Source organism: Amblyomma americanum, chromosome 6 (assembly GCF_052857255.1).
Source record: "Amblyomma americanum isolate KBUSLIRL-KWMA chromosome 6, ASM5285725v1, whole genome shotgun sequence".
NCBI lineage: Eukaryota > Metazoa > Arthropoda > Arachnida > Ixodida > Ixodidae > Amblyomma > Amblyomma americanum.
In genome coordinates, this window is record NC_135502.1 from 93,458,788 (window position 1) to 93,475,874 (window position 17,087).

General features: G+C 49.2%; 1 protein-coding gene across 10 annotated transcripts in view; it reads right to left on the reverse strand.

Moving 5' to 3' along the window:
• The window catches only part of CCHa2 (neuropeptide CCHamide-2), a 57,246-nt gene that overhangs the window by 6,204 nt on the left and 33,955 nt on the right, over nucleotides 1-17,087 (reverse strand). For 2 of the 10 annotated variants that reach the window (XM_077628716.1, XM_077628715.1), the window contains exons 2-3: nucleotides 1,792-1,854; nucleotides 1,159-1,203 (exon numbers count right to left, since the gene is read on the reverse strand). In XM_077628716.1, the coding sequence (XP_077484842.1) occupies nucleotides 1,159-1,203; nucleotides 1,792-1,854 (108 nt within the window). Of the gene's footprint in view, nucleotides 1-1,158; nucleotides 1,273-1,791; nucleotides 1,855-6,643; nucleotides 6,754-17,087 lie in introns of those variants that run through there. The other 8 variants (XM_077628712.1, XM_077628711.1, XM_077628719.1 and 5 more) reach the window with 6 other exon arrangements.

Consider the following 17,087-nt stretch of genomic DNA (forward strand, 5'->3'; position numbering starts at 1 on the left):
GTGCTGTGCGATGTCAGTGCACGTTAAAGATCCCCAGGTGGTCGAAATTATTCTGGAGCCCTCCACTACGGCACCTCCTCCTTCCCTTCTTCTTTCACTCCCTCCCTTGTCCCTTCCCTTACGGCGCGGTTCAGGTGTCCAACGATATATGAGACAGATACTGCGCCATTTCCTTTTCCCCAAAACCAATTATTATTATTATTATTAAACAAAAATAACTGATAGTTGGAGCAAGCCCTCAAAGAGAGCGGCGAGTTTGCTATGCAGAAATCAGAAGAAAGCCTATTCTCTCACAATTTACGAGAAACACTATAGCAGAGAAAACTGCAAGTTACGAGGAGCACTATAGAGAGAAAACTGCACTGCTATATAACTTGCGGTTTAAGCCCAACGGATCCAGCGAACAGGTAGTTCAAGAGTCAACTGCAGGATTTATTGACGCTAACTCTCGCAATTCGATTACAGGAGCTGCAGGCAGATGTATGAATGAGCATACAGTGCGAAAATCAATGGCATACATACTCACGAACGAACAGTGAGCTTTGCTGAAAATGATGTCACACAAAGTAAACCTCCATTGTTAGTAAGCCGACCGGACTCAGCTTTGGTCTCGGGGAGAATGCAGTTGTTACTCGGGAGAAAAGTGGTAAGTGGTCATCCATTTCTCCAAATGTCCCATGTTTTCATCCCTCATGAGTGACGGATGCTCAAGTTTTTCTGCCTAGTTCCGATTTTTTCCCCTCCATCTACCGAATGAACGACGATTATATTCGTTCAATAAAATTCCGCCGACATGAAAGCATGCTCTCACGTAGTAGTCTCTGGCGAACATGAGTTAATTGCGCCCATCACCGAGGTCTACGCCGCGTTATGTTCCGGAGATCCTGGGGAGCTCTGGACATTCGTTCAGAAGCTCTGTAAAGCGAGGAGCGTGTTTTACACCGCAAGTGACGACATGACGTCAAAAGGTTCGATACATGGTCCGCTAGCATCGTTGGCACTGTGTTCAGTCAGCTACGGGCAATCGCATTCAAAGACAAACTAAAGAGGACAAACGTCATGCCACAAAAGGTGGGACTTGTGCAGGTCGTACGCAAGATGCAGTGTATACGCACACCGAACGTACACTTAGAGAGTAGTATTAACGCGGTCCCTTACACTCACCAGTCGAAGCCTGCGCCGAGGACGCGTCTTGTCCTTTGGCTGGAGGAACGGGCACAGACACACGAGCCATGCTTAGCCCACCGCGGGAGCGTTTAAGCACGCGCTGCGCTGTGGTCGAGAGCGCAGTAGCAGCAACAGCAGCAGCAGAAGCAGAAGCAGCATTTCGAGGAAAGAAATGGCAGTAATATACGATCGCTGCAGTGCGAACTCCAGATACGTTTCCAACAGGAACCACATCGCTTAAGCCTCAACGCGTTCACCTCCGAAAATTTCGAAGAGACAATTTTCACATTGCAAACTTGTTTGTTCTCGCCTAGTGTTCGACCCAATCGTTCTCATTGTTTTCGTTTTGCCAAATGTTTACTACAGAAGCATTCTGTCACACGAAGACTTAGTAAGCACTGTAAGAGCCGCAGACCTGGCAGCATCCGATCAGGTTTTTTTTATGATTTGATCAGACGCCGGATCACATCTTCATGATCAGGACTCCGTGAATGCGCACTCAGAAGGAGTTCTCGAGAGGGAACGACTTCGTTAACTACACCAGCGCCCTCTGGCGCCAGTTCTGCCTCCTACAACACTGCCACGACGGTCTTTATGTTGGCCGCCCAGAGTTGACATACTTACTGTTCCGGCGCAAAAGCGTGATGATTTTCTTGTCCCGCACTCCTTCTTCGACAGAGTCACCACCTGCGAAGCACCAGAGTCACGTTTCCGATTTACCCCAGACGAGTGGACTACGCTGCCAACCATATGTGCAGCACTCGTGAGCGCCGCCACTCCCAAGACCCGTCCAATTACGCGGCAGCGAACACACAGCTGCGTTAACCTGTTTCCCGGCCGCGTAATTGGAAAGGTTTGTTCGAGGCGAAACACAAAAACACCCGCGGGTACTGGGATTTCGCGAGCACGTCGAAGAATGTCGCGAAATCGAATTAGCCTTACCGCTATACAGCGGGCACCATAACGCAAATGAAACTGTTCCACATAAAAAAATTACTAATCATTATTATCCTATTAATTACTACTATTGTTTAGCGATTTTGATCTGCCGTGTTTCAGTCACTTGGCTTCTTCAATGCATGTTCAGTGTTTCTCGCAAGTCTCCGACTTCACAGCAGTGTCCAGTTTTATAAAAGAGTTTGCTTCGATTATTAATGCGTTAACATTAGTAGGGTCAGTGCGAGCGGTTAATGGCGAACGCCGTCATATGTGGCCGCCTCGGATATAACGAACTTCCGTGTTTTGACCTCGCTTATAACGAACCTAAGTATGTGATCTCTGATATTGTAGCGGCGCTGGCATCGCCAGCGGCGCTGATGAAGAAGAAAAGCTCGCTCGCGCTGATCAGAACGCTTTCGGCACTTGAAGAACCCCCTAGCGCGCATGCCATATGCCTTCGATACTATTCAACTGGTCCGGGAGATGGAGCATCGCCAAATTAAAGAGTAGGGGAGATAGCACAGCGCCTTGTGGTGTCCCCCGCGTACCCATTTGATACGGACCAAATTCTGCCTCTTGGATTCGGATTAGTGCGGCTCGATCGGTCAGGAAGTCTTTGATATACTTGAAAATGTTGCGGCCACAGTTGGTTTCATTGAGGTGTGTCAGTATGAAGCTGTGTTTGATGTTGTCGAAGGCTCCTTTCATGTCCAAGGCCAGGACGACCTTGTCATTATGTGGGTGTTCATTATGTGGGTGTTTGCAGGTGCAAACACTGTGGGGAGGTGGCTGACACCTATCACATGGTTTGGGCTTGCCAGCGCAACTCAGCTCTCTCCCCCCACCCCAACCCTACCAGAGAGGAATGGGAGGCGGCCCTGCTTGGCTGTTCGGACCTTCAGTCCCAAAAGGCTTTGGTCAAGAGGGCTAAGCTGGCGGCTTCGACCAATGGAGTTCCGGAATAAGGACTCCACCCATTGCGGGGCTCTTTAGACAGCCTCACATCTTTCATTCAATAAAGACTTTTCACCACCACCACCACCACCCCTAGCGCGAATGGGGCTACCTCTGTCCATTCTGATCCTCCTCTTTTTGCGGCAAGCACCAAGTGATGTATGTGCCTTGAAACCAGTGTGCGATTTTATTCACGGATATATAGAATTGCATCAGGTAGATTTTTATGCTAGAATGTGAATTCACAGCATTTTCATTTCTATTTTTTATCGCCGTTTTTAATCCAAATTGAGTCTTCGTCACAAAATTATTCATTTACTCCACTCCTTACCCATGTGTGCGTTTGTGTTAGCATTGCGCCCTGGCCGATCCCCCGCCGTGAGCACGTGCCATTCAGCCTGAGAACATCATCATCATCATCATCATCAACCGGCCTGGCCAGCAACGTCAACAGCCCGCTCCGCCGGCTCAACAGCCGCGGCTAGCGGGACATCAAATAAATGGTAGCAGGTTTTTCACCAAGCAACCCTTCTTCATACAGTGCCTAGACACAGGGACCGTACCATCGTTCACTACTGGACTTCATCAAATTAGCTAACCTTTTTCCATTCATTTAGATCATTCATCACACCTTCACCCATCATTTATGCCCTGGGGGAATAAATTTCGCTTTCAAAAAAAATTAATGTGAATCGCCTTCCACATCTGGTGACACCGGACGACAGCCCCGACGCACGCAACGCCGCTCCCACCGGCTCTGCGCTCCTGCCCGTCCTGTCCCTCCACTTGGCCTTGCCGCTGCACGCCCGCTGTTCGCAGCCGGACTTCGGCAACTTCTCGCCACCGTGTACGCGCCTATACCATCGCACGCGGTGATCTCCTCCAGCCGTATCAGCGCTCCTTCCTTCCTCGGCTGCCAGGCCTGCCGGCGTTTTATGCCAGGGACCCCGTTTTGTGGCTGGCACTGCTGGACTCCCACTTTCATGTCAACTATGTGTCCAATCAGCTGCTGCGCTATCAGCACGCCAGCCGCCAACTCCAACCCGGTCTCCTGGCAAAGCTGCGGTTGCCGCCTCCTGGCCCTGACATTTGCGCCGATTTCAAGAAGGGCCTGACGGCGTATTTTGGCTTGGAGCTCAAGCCGGCTCTCTGCGCTGCTGTTCCCGACTCAGAAGCTCCGGCGCCACTCGACTCAGCACCCCTGGCAGCATTCCCTAGCCAAGCTGCTTCGTCTTTCCTTCCGCCCGCTCCTTCGGACTTCGGCGTCTCCTCCTGTCCGCTGCCACTCTACGACGCTGCAGACCCGCTTTCGCCGCCGCAAGCAGCTGGCCAAGCACCAGCCTCGCTCTCGAGCAAAACCCAAGCCCGCTAGCCTCACCCCCAGCTACGCCGCCGCGGTGGCTGAGTGGTTACGGCGCTCGGCTGCTGGCCCGAAAGACGCGGGTTCGATCCTGGCCGCGGTGGTGAAATTTCTATGGAGCCGAAATTCTAGTGGCCCGTGTACTGTGCGATGTCAGACCACGTTAAAGAACCTCAGGTGGTCGAAATTTCCGGAGCCCTTCACTACGGCGTCTCTCATAGCCTGAGTCGCTTTGGGACGTTAAACCCCCATAAACCATAGACCATCACCCCCAGCTCCTCCAAAGGTCCGCAATGCGCTAAATGCCCCACGATGCACGTAAAGAAGGCCAACTCGGTGTCAGCAGTACCAATCATGGTGATTGTCTCCAGCTCTATTTTGCCTGACAAGGACCCTGCGCCACTGCCAGCGCCTGTATTCAAGTTAAACCAGGCCACTGATGTGAGCCCTTCTTGCACCCCACCGGCGTTCGCGTCTTCAAAGAAGCCTGCCACCAGTGGCTCGGTCGTCGTCACGAGCAGGTTCAACGCGAGCCCACCGCACACAACCTCTCACCCACTGCAGGTGCAGTTTCCAACCACGCTGCAGCGTCGTCAGCCGTCGTCTAGCAAGATTCCCAAGCTGACCAGACCAACGGACGTTCCTCTGGTCGCTGTCGCGGTGCTGAGGGCGCCTCCGGTTGCCGCTACCTCGCCGGCGCCCTCCTGCATGAACGGCTCGCCGCCAGAGGCAAGGGCGCCGCTCGTGCGGCCGCCCGCTGCGTTCAAGTCCATCACGGCTGGCAGTGCGCGTGTCCCAGTCACATGCAGTCCACCTCAGCCATTCCCCTAGCTCGCACCTCACTGGCGCCTCCTGTAGCCGCCTGCCTGGGTACAGGGCCGCTCCGCCCGGCAGCAGTTACGAGAATCTCGCGGCCCGCAGCACGCCTAGCTGCCGTCAACTGCCACCACGCGTCTCTCGACGCCCTCCGAAAGCTAGGCCGCGGCGCCAGAGCGAGGGTCGCCCGCCTGAGCCGCACATTCGGACTCCGGACGCCCTGCACGATTCTTTGACGGTTTGACCAGCACATTGTTACCACCCCTTTGTGCATCATCATTCTCATCCTTTGGCTCCCCTCGCCCTTTGCGAATAATAATAATAATTGGTTTTGGGGGGAAAGGAAATGGCGCAGTATCTGTCTTATATATCGTTGGACACCTGAACCGCGCCGTAAGGGAAGGGTAAAGGAGGGAGTGAAAGAAGAAAGGAAGAGAGAGGTGCCGTAGTGGAGGGCTCTGGAATAATTTCGACCACCTGGGGATCTTTAACGTGCACTGACATCGCACAGCACACGGGCGCCTTAGCGTTTTTCCTCCATAAAAACGCAGCCACCGCGGTCGGGTTCGAACCCGGGAACTCCGGATCAGTAGTCGAGCAGCCAGGCTCGACCGGCTGAGTTTCCTTTTTCCCGCCCGGTGGCCTTCACGAACTCTGACCTGAACTTCATTAGCATGTAGAAACTTGTACATACCGTTTTATTTATTTTTTTCGTTTATCGCGCATCGCGTTAGGTGGGGCTGAGGGGGGGGGGGGGGGGAGGGGAGATCTGTAGCGGCGCTGGCATCGCCAGCGGCGCTTATGAAGAAGAAGAGCTCGCTCGCGCTGATCAGAACGTTTTCGGCAACCGGCCTGGCCAGCAACGTCAACAGCCCGCTCCGCCGGCTCACCAGCCGCGGCTATCGGGACATCAGATAAATGTGGATCGCCCCTCCACAATATAACGAACTTATGTGTTGACGTCGGATATAACGAACCCAAGTATACCACCGCTATAAAAAGGGCACTCAGTGTAGGTGGAATCGAAAGAAGCGATGCGCTGTATTGTAAAAATGCAAATAAACACATAAACAGAGCATGCTAATGTATTCAAACTATTTTTAACGCCAAAGTATGTGGCTCATGGGCAAGTTGAAGTGTCAACTTGGCGAACTAATTCGTTCCATTCTTCTTTCTTGCCAAGAACAGCTACCGAATGGAACCGCCTTCCCGCCTCCACAGTCTTCAGTTGTGATGCCATTCACTTCAAGATAGCGGTTGAAAGTGCCTTAAAGTATTTATTTTTTTTTTGTTCTGCAAACAATTGTAATGAACTCGCCACTCCTTTCTGTAGAGCATATGTGCCTTGAAAGTGTGCATGATAAATAACTAAATAAATAAATAAATAAACCCGGCGCCGGCGCTCACCAGCAGCAGTGGTGCCAAAAATACCGGATGACATCATCGAGCTATCAAATAAAAATAAAATTTCTTCCGAAGATGCGGGGAATTGTACCAGGCTCGTGCATTGAGAGACACCAGCGTGTCTGTCGTTTGACAAACGATGAAAGTGCGGATGTCCCCGGTGCAAGTAGGCGGTGTAACTGTTATCCCAACAGGCCAATCGATGTGGCCTATGGAGTGCAGGCGGGCGTATCGAACGAGCACGAGTGCAGATACTACGATTGCAGTCCACTCCATGTCCCGTGTGCACGCCCCTGCATGACCTCAGGCCGGACACCCTCATGAAGTCACGAGTGCTCTTATGAGCGAGCGACGGCGATATTGCAGCTCCTGTGGCAATCCCTTTGTTCCATCGAAGCAAGCATCGCAATAACCTATTTCTCGGGAACAAAAAAAAATGTTCTTTCGCGACGTGACCCAACGCTGTCCCGCGTCTAGTGAACGATATATTCGAGCTAAAGCCGCGATTTCAGGCGGCTCTGGTTCGAGGAACCGGATGTATGTGCACAACCTCCAAACAGTTGCGTGCAGAGTGAGCGAGGAAGTTACTGAGACGTTGTCTACACTTATTCTTATCCGATTACGTTCACTGTAAGAGCTTAGTGCGCGAGGCGTTGAACTGTGCCTGTTTTCTGTGTAGCCGCGATTTGTGAACGCAACCAAGAGACGAAACCAACAGAGTCAGCGGACGATGACAGTGATGTGAAGTGCGTCTTGAGTCACGTTAACAATTGAGATTAGCGCAGCGTACTACAAGGGCACTCATAGACACGTAAACAGGTGCAGTAGTTGTCACGTAATTATTAAATATAAAGGTAAATTCCAGCAATTAGAACACAGACGTGGTGAATGAGCGCAGTACTTGACGTTTCCGGGAGGCCGAATTGAACGTTAAAATTCACCAAGTTTTTTTCGTACATTGCCAACCCAGCCTTAAGAACTTTTCAAACTTTCTTAAAAACTTTTTGAGACTTAGCGTGGCCGTTTTAATTGGGCGAAAACCAAAGCCCGCGGAGTTTAAAAAATACCACCTAACAGCGCGCTCCGCGCCCGAACGCGTCGCAGTTACACCGCTCTCATCCGTCATTTGCAAAAAAACATCACTCGCTTCGCGCCTTTCGTGCTGCTGCACACAACAGAGCTTCGCGTTGTGGTTGGTTCCAAGATATACGCCAGTGGGTTCGGGCGGCAGTTGAAAGCCAGCTCCCGTTTCTGCGGCGATAATTGCGCTCTCACGCTAGCAGAATGCAGAATGCGTTGCCAGCCGCAGCCGGGTACGTCAGAGCCGAGCAAAGATAGAAGCCCTTTCTAGTAAGCGAAGAGAAGACGCGGCGCTGGCGATGTTTGTTTAGAAATCACGGAAGAGAGCGCTGTAACTGCGGCACAAGCGGCGTACGGAGCGCGCTGTCACGTGGTATTTTTCTAAACTCCGCGGATAAAGTTCTTTTTTCCCGAATAAAAACGGCCACGCTAAGGCCATCTCGTTGGAAGTGCTGGGGCAATATTTGTGAAGCTCCAAAACTTTTCTATCGACACCTGAACGTTTCCAGCTATATTTAAAAAGTTAATTAATTTATCTCAAACAATTATTCAAGTAAGATTAGCAAGAAATTGTACTGAAACTTTAGGTAAACCCTAACAGCATCCACGCGATTTCAGTTATGAAGAACGCGTAGGTTTTTTTTAATATCTTGGTCCATGTTATAGCTGGGACACCCTGTGTTTGTGTGTGTGTAGTATATATATATATATATATATATATATATATATATATATATATATATATATATATATATATATATATATATATATATATATATATATATATATATATATATATATATATAATCCTGTGAAAAGGAAATCGTCTGGGCACGGTCACTTGGAGAGAAAAAAGGTAGACCAACGTTTGAAACAATTGAAACAACTTATTGACGTTCCGGCCGTGGAACGGCCTTCATCAGAATGTTCCATGGTCTGCGTGTCGCAGTTCAGCAACCGCAATTTGTCACTTCAGTGATATGTGGTTGTTTCCACCTCCTGAACAGCACTTTTGCGCGAGATGTTTCGTTTAGTACGCGTGAACCTTGTCGATACAAAACTGCGTTGCAGATGCGGCGTCATTACCTGTTCGGCAAATGACAAAACTTGCAAGCCGAGCGAACCACTCCAAATGTGCTTCTCTCAGAGGAGTGCCGCTTGGCTTCGCAACTCGTTCCATTTCCGATGTCATGACGTCAAACTTACCTTACACCTCGCTTGCCGAGGTTTGTCTAGTTCTTGTAAGAGAGAGAACCACCGCGTGTTTTCATCAAAGTGCTCAGAGTCCGCCTTGCTTTTCCGTGTGCAGGCGAGTACGAATGGTTTGCGCTCATACCCGGAAAAGTCGGTGAAGCAACGTACTCTTTCATTAAGGTTATGATAGATAACGCTGGAGTATTCTCTGCAGGCCGAATAAATGCCTATCGGCGTACATTGCCTGGACGCGTCAGAGGTTATACTTACTTTCTTCTCAATTTACTTTTCTTTTTGGCAAAAAGCAGCTGATACGTTCCCTCGGGTAGGTGTTACGCAGGAAATTCTGCTTAGATGTAGAAATAGCTTTTCCTGGGTATCCGTTTACCCCCCTTTCGGAATAACCAAAATCTGAAACGCTTCCCAGCAAGCGGCTCTTGCGCATCTAATTCTGCTTAAACATACAATGGGAACTCAGCTTTCGGGTGGCCTATAATGGCTTCACTGCGCACTTCACAGTGGAAGTGCAGGTGTTGGATGGGTCAGTTTTCTATCTTGATGCGCACGGTACGCTAAAAATGCGTTGGTCGGATGATACAGTTGTTTGCAATATGCCGATTGCCGAGGCGACTGTTAATGCGTCGAGGAGGGGCTTGGTAAGGCCGGGCCAGCAGGCTGCGTTTAGCGTAGCGTGCGCCGAAACCAATGGTGATCGTTCTGCGACTACCATGCGCACTGTCACCCCCCCCCCCCCCCGCGTCCTTCTATCGTCCCGCCAGAAATAACACGACGAGAGCGTCCATAGAGAGCGATATCGCGCGCGTTTTCCCGATAAGCCGCAAGGCGAGGAGGAGCTACCCTTCCCGGAAAACATTTACCAATATACGCGGCCTCGTCAGTTTTCCCGCCTACGTGTGTCAAACGTTTTGCGCAAACCCTGTCGGGCCGCCGCTTACTAAATTCTTCTCCAGATTGTCTAAACACCAACTTGCTCCCCTTTCTGTCTTAAACGCTGTAATTTATTCTGCGCGTGCACTTAGACCATTGTCCAATGCATCAACGCCTGCAAGGCCTGAGGGACAGACACTCACAGCAAATAACAAAAGCCGCCTGAAGCAGGCTGGGAAATGTTAATTTCTCACCTATTAAGCGATCTTTTTGAAGTTGCTACTGATCAAAATTTAAGGGAGCTAAATGATTAGAGTTCCAGAGGGTAGCTTTCTTTAAGCGGAATGAAACCACTGCTCCGTTCTCACAGGATGCAGTTGACTGCGCGCTGCAGTTCTCTATGCCGGCCTGTGCACATTACCTTTCTTCATTCGTTTATCTCTTTCTACCTCCTGCCCCCTCGTTTCTAAGCACCATTGTACACTATGGGAGTGAGAAGGGAGTAAGCTGTTCCATAGTGTACACCCTTCTATAAAAGGGAGTGCGCTAGAGGACAGTTTACACCCTTTTTACTCCTTTCTGTTTAGAGTGTACCTAAGTAAACCACGATGGTTGCTTGCTGGGCTAGTTGGTTTATGGTAGATTATACGGCAGCGCGAATAACGTTAAGGAAGGGAAGACGAAGACAGAGAGAGACTGAAAATAGTGTAGCTACTTCCTCACTTTTATTTCACTTATTCTCTCTCCACCCTGGACTCTAAACACGAACACGTCTATATGGGTGTAAAAGGGGAGTGCACACTAAACAAATCCTCATCCATAAGGGTGCAAATCAGCTGTCCTAAGACGAACACCCTTTTTGGGTGCTAGAAAGGGTGCAGAGATCAGCACCCTTTAGGAATGGCGCACAGCATGAAAGTTTAGAGGGCGCGCATCAATCCAAGGCTTTTGCTTCAGGGGTGGATCAATGTGGAGCACCCTTCAAACATGCATTCGTAGAGGTGCTATGGAAAAAATAGTACCCTTTAATGAGGGTGCAACCATTACATCCTCTAAAGTATCATTTAGTGCACCCTTCCTTAGGCTGCTTATCTCTGCACCCCTTTATAGCACCCAACAATGGGAAATGTGTGTTCGTCTGGGGACAGCTGATTTACACCCTTATGGGTGAGAAATTGTTCAGTGTGTAGGCTGTCCTCTAGCCCCTCCCTTTTATAAAAGGGAGTGCTCTAGAGGACAGCTTACTCCCCTCTTTACTCCTTTCTGTTCAGAGTGTACAGGCGGAAAAGGCGAGAGGGCTATGGGGTACAGCGACTTAAATATTATAGACCCGCCAGGACGGAGTACGTCCCGCCTCACAAACGGTTGAAAGAAGTGGAGAGCTTAAATCTGGAGACGAGTCCAGACTAACTCCTACATCTCGCCCAAGCTCGTCAGCAAGACGATGTACAATGCACAGCACCAGAGTGTGTTGCAGCTTAACACGAGCTACGGCGATAGCATAGCGCTCTAGTGCAGTGGCCAGCGAATACTGATCTGTTCGCACCGCCGCGGGTTCGAATCCTAGCCGCGGCAATATTTATTTGAGGTGTTGCTTATTTATGGCTTTTCCAAGGTCACCCACAAACCGATGAGCCGGTTGGACCTCGTGACGTAGTGCTCTCGCATCGAAACACTTCGGATATGGTAGCAGATTTATTCCGCTCGATTATCAACCCAGATACTACAGTAGTGAATAAAATTTTGGCAAACATTTCATCTGTTATTAATGCTACAGCATAGGAAACCCCATAGGGACAAAAATATGTCGTCGGTCATAAAATTCGCCCATTGGCTGGGGGAAATTGACATCAACAGACTGGAAGTGGCGCCACTTCCGGTAAAGGCATCAGCAGCAATGCTCTCGCATTGCCAGCTCGTAATGCAATTAGGTGTCCCTGTGATACATTTTTTTACAACTTCTAGACTGACTTGCCGAACAGCTCGTAATGCAATTAGGTGTCCCTGTGATACATTTTTTTACAACTTCTAGACTGACTTGTCGAACAGAGGTGCGCACTCCAACTGCACATTGCAACCATTTAGATCAGAGCAAGCGCGATGCCAGGTATGACAAAGCTTTCAAAAGGCAGAGGTGAGCTAAGTAGAAGTTCTACAGTCAATACGCTTCTTATGCTTTACAACATCACGCATCTAAAATAAATTTTAAAGAAGTTAATGTCAGAGTTTTGCTCTAAACGTATACATTAGGAGCGCTGCTACATTGGTGCCTGCACCCTACCGGGATGGAGGAACTGATAATAGTCACTGAATGAGTTTTCTGCTTCTAGGAATCTGAAGAGAGCATTGGAATCTAAAGTTTGCACGCTGTAATGGAGCACTTGCAAGACCATGACAGCACAGTCCTTATCAGATACCAAGCCCATATTTCTAACATGGTGATTTGTCTGGCATAGGAGGACATATGTAAATGCGACGCACGGTTTGTTAAAGGGACTATGCAAAGAATTCAAAGTCGCTTGTAAATGTTTTCAATGCTTAGAAATGATGCTAAGGAGCATTTACACTAAGTATGAGTCTTCGGAACTGAGCCGGCAATTTATTATAAATTTTTAAAAACCGTGTTTTTATTTAAAATTCGCCGGCCGATTGGTGTGCTCGTAGTGACCGATTTTGAAACTAAAATTGTGAAATAAGACGTCACTACGCCCATGACGTCAGCAGGCCACCACACGCTGTCATTCGCTGCAGCCACGACGTCACGGGCACACTTCCGGTAGCCGTGAAAATCGTCTGCTCGTGCCGCCGCGCGATTCTCTCGGGCAAGCGCGAGCCAGAGAGAGAGAGAGAGAGAAAAACATTTATTGAAATCTCAATGAGACTAGCGGTGGGCCGTCGTCTTCATCTTTGACGTCTGGCCTCTTCGCAAGGTCGGGCCCCTATTCCAGGGCTCCGTTGAGTCTTGCTGCTTCGCATGCGTACTGCGCAAGGGCCCTTTGGGCTGTGAGCTCGCTGCTGGTGAGCAGACCCTCCCATTGCTCCGCACTCGGGGTTTCGAGTTTGTGGAATGCATAATTGCGTTTGCAAGGCATTGCCTTCGCGCATATGGTTTCAATTTTCCTCTGCCGCCTCCTTCTGTCGGGAGTTCCGGAGCCACTCGCAGTGGCTCGCCGAGTCGCTACTGTCGTCGCTGGCGTTCAGCCGCTACGGCGTGAACGCATAGGGCTCGATGCCCATCGCGGCCGCAAGAGCGAGCAGCCGCGCCTCGAGGTTCGGGTCCATTACTGCTAACTACAACAGACGACAAGCAAAGAAACCCGACGCGCGCCGCAATCACGCAGCCGGCGCTGATGCTGGGGTGCTAGGAGGGACCACAAGTAGTTGCAAAAGGAACGTCAGCGGATGACGTATTCATGGGTGGGGTCCAGTCCCAGAGCTGTTTTCTTTATTTTTGTCTGGTGCCCTGCGTGTGCGAGTTGAGGGGGGAGAGGAGGAGCGTAATTTTTAATCGTCTATATTTTCGATGTTATTGATGCTACCTTAAAAAGTCTTGCGTTGGGGTGACGAGTGATGAAATGCCTATCTCTCGTCTGCTTTACGTAATCGCAATTAATTTATTGCATAGTCCCCTTAAGAAACATCGCTGAGCGCACATAATTATACGAAAAGGCGGGTTTCAAGGGCAAAGAGTTTTGCGTATGACTATGTCTGTAATTGCGGGCATTATTACGACATGCGTGTGTAATGATATGGTGCTTTCTTATCTACGGAGAGTGCACGGCGAGCTAATGCAGTGATTTCATAATTCCATTTTATTATGATTGTTTTTTGCTTTTCGATTACTCATCCCTTTCGCTGTCAACGGAAAGAGCCAGTCATACGGACGGGCCGATTGCAAAAATCGAATAGAATCCGACAAATTTAAATAATTGTACCCAGGGGCATTGCATTCATTATATGCATTCCATCAATTGCTTCCGAACAAACTGGGAGCACCTTAATTGTTTCGGTAATAATGTAGGCGGGAAAGGGTGATTCCGTTGATCTAGGCTTTCCAGCATGTTAAGGGCGCGGCTTTATCAGTTAAAACTCAAGCGACAGTTATTAGCCACTCCAGCTCGTTTTGTGCAAAGCAGCATGAGATTTGCAGTCGCTGGTCTTGCTTACCAGAAAGGCTAATGCAGAAATTGCGCTTCTAGTTTTGTCATTCACCACTGCACAAGAGTCGTCACCGTAGGCGCCACTGATATTAAATTCTCCCCAAAACGCTCGTCAACAATCCACCGCTCCGCTTTCATGCATGCCGTTTTCAAACGCCAGGCAGAGATATCTTCATTTTTCCTTCTTTGTTCCTTTACCCTGTAGAAAATAAATTCATTCGCACTAGGTTGCCAGTATCAACAAACAAACGCGAGGTTCACGTGAAATTTAAAACAAAAGCGCTTATGTCTACACTAACCACATAATCAGTTCTCCTTAACGGCGCCATATTGGATGAATTGAAGTGCCCCCTGCAGGTCGTGTAAACCGCCAATAGTCGGATACAAATCATGAACGATGCGGAAAATGCCTCCCGAAGGGCTCCTCCGGCTATTGGCGTCGACCGATGGTCATGACGTCGTTGTTTATCCCCGCTCGCCTACTAGCATGACTTCTCAGGGCGCTGGCAGGTGCAATCGGGTTAACCGTCATATCAAGACAGTGGGCCGACTCCCGTGGCTGGAGGGGCCCCGTTAAGAGACCAATGCGCTCGAGGTTTTGTCAGCAGAGCTGATGAGGAGGACTCCGACGTGTAGGCCTTCCGAAGTGAGGCGCTGGACACTTATCAGGCCGTTACAAGCTATTACAGAGATCATAGGGCTAGTCTGCCTCCTCCGCATTCGTCACTCAGCCGTGATAAAGCCACCAGGTGGAAGCGACTGCATACACGCTCGCAGCCCAATCTATAGGTCTATGCAAATTGTTTTCCTCATCTGGTAAGCCATTACTGACAGTTGTGCAGTGAGCCAGCAACGCTGGATCACATAATTTGCGATTGCACGGAGGATCCGCCTCCAGCAGACTTGGTTGTAATTCCTTCAAGGGAAGCATGTGAAGCTAGTCTCTCAAGTCCCGACCAGGACGCGCAGTCCAAGGCCATGGCAAGAGCGCAAGAGGTCGCTGACAGACTTCAACAGCCGACCACCTGGAACACCTGCCGAAGACACCCATAAAGAATGCCTAATAGCTGATAATAATGTTTCCATTCATTCATTGCCACTTACAGGTCAGTTTCAATGCACGAGTGCATTTAAAGGTTAGACTTTGACCTCTCTACTCCGATTTTTGTCCGGCCGTCCGTCCGCGTGTAAACACCACGCTAAAAGGTATACGTTTGAGTTGGGTTCGAACCCATGCCTTTTAGGTGCCAACGCGGCGCGCTGAGGCCGTTTCCGCGAACGCGAACAGACGGCGCTTCTGATACCAAAGGAAGAAAGAAAGAAAGATAGAAAGAGGGAAAGAATGAAAGAAAGAAAGATGGATAGAAAGAAAGAGCGAAAGAATGAAAGAAAGAAAGGAAGAAAGAGAGAAAGAATGAAAGTAAGAAAGAAAGAGAGAGAGAGAGACCGGGCATGTCGCCTATCTCTAAGTGAGCTACTATCCCTGCGCGTGCATACAAAAAGGATTTGATGCGGAAGAAAAAGATTGAAAGAGAAGGGGCGCGTCGCAGCAACCATCGCCGTTGAGGTAATGACGTTGGTTATACTCTAGAGCAATCGGTGCTCCCTATACGCCCCTTCTTTCGACTGGCATGCAGGTGATAGAAGTTTTTTGAAAAGGCACTTGCTCATGTATTAGGGCCGGCAAGGGAAGAGAAATCAGGGGCTCGCTCTACTTTGTATTCAGTTATGTTACGTGGGAAGGATGGGAGGCAGTCCTGTCCGTCTCGGACCTCGAGGATCGACGAGACCTCATCTAAAGAGCACGGGCGGCCGGTGGCCTTCGCCAATGGACTGAGGACCCAGACGCCTTCCCCTAATTCCCCCTCCCATTTTTCCTCATTACACGCTTTCACCGTCATCATCATTCAGCCATAAAATAATTACATTATTAATTTCTTATTGATCCACACCACAAATTTACAAAAACACAAAAATCGAAACATTCCCCTATCTCCCACTCCCTGGTTTCGGTGTCTGTTGGCTTCTTTCATACTGCTGACGCAATACCTTTCAATTAGTTCGGCAGAACAACAATAGAGCGTCTAAAACGTGCCCGAATTTCGTATGCAGCGAAGCATAAGGTAGAGAGCAAAAATTTATATAGAAGACACCGTACGAGAGATAAGAAGAAACGCTTATGAATGTACTTTGTCGTCACGAGAAGAACAAAGAAAGACTCCTTGAAAACTCTGCATAATAATAATAATAATAATTGGTTTTGGGGGAAAGGAAATGGCGCAGTATCTGTCTCATACATCGTTGGACACCTGAACCGCGCCGTAAGGGAAGAGATAAAGGAGGGAGTGAAAGAAGAAAGGAAGCGAGAGGTGCCGTAGTGGAGGGCTCCGGAATAATTTCGACCGCCTGGGGATCTTTAACGTGCACTGACATCGCACAGCACACGGGCGCCTTAGCGTTTTACCTCCATAAAAACGCAGCCGCCTCTGCAGCTTTTTATCATTTTGAACGCGCAAAGTGTCTTCCTTTATGATGCGTTCTCTGCCGGGTTCGAGCACGCGTCCGTATCCTCCTTCACACGTGTTTTTGTCCACTCTCGAATGTGCTTGCAGTTCCCGCGTTTGTTCTCTCCGTGTGTGATTTCTCTCTCTTGTTGGCTCGTTGCATGTATAAAATTTGATAAACATATCCATTCCTGCAGGTGGTTAATAAAGGCTTAGCATTGATTATACTGCAATTTTTTTAGTGTAACTTTCACTCAATTCCTTCTCTGTAGAAGTGCTGAAATATGCGCAAAGTCCCGGAGCTCCGTCTGTGGCGTGGTTTCTAAGATCAATGAGCACACTCTAAACACAAGTACGCCTATATGGCAATAGAAGAGGAGTAAGCTGCCCACACCCTTTAAAGGGTGTCCACACACACCCTATAGCACACCCTTTTAAATGGTGTGCTAGAGGACATCTCACTTCCTTTTTGCTCCTTACTGCTTAGAGTACGGGTCTGAGTAGACGTGATGCTGGATCATAACTTAACGCCGTGCTATCTGTAATAGACTGCTACCGGCCTCACTGAAAGCTGTGCGGCTCTATTTCTGTCCGACGCGGATTTCTTGGAAAAAAATCCTA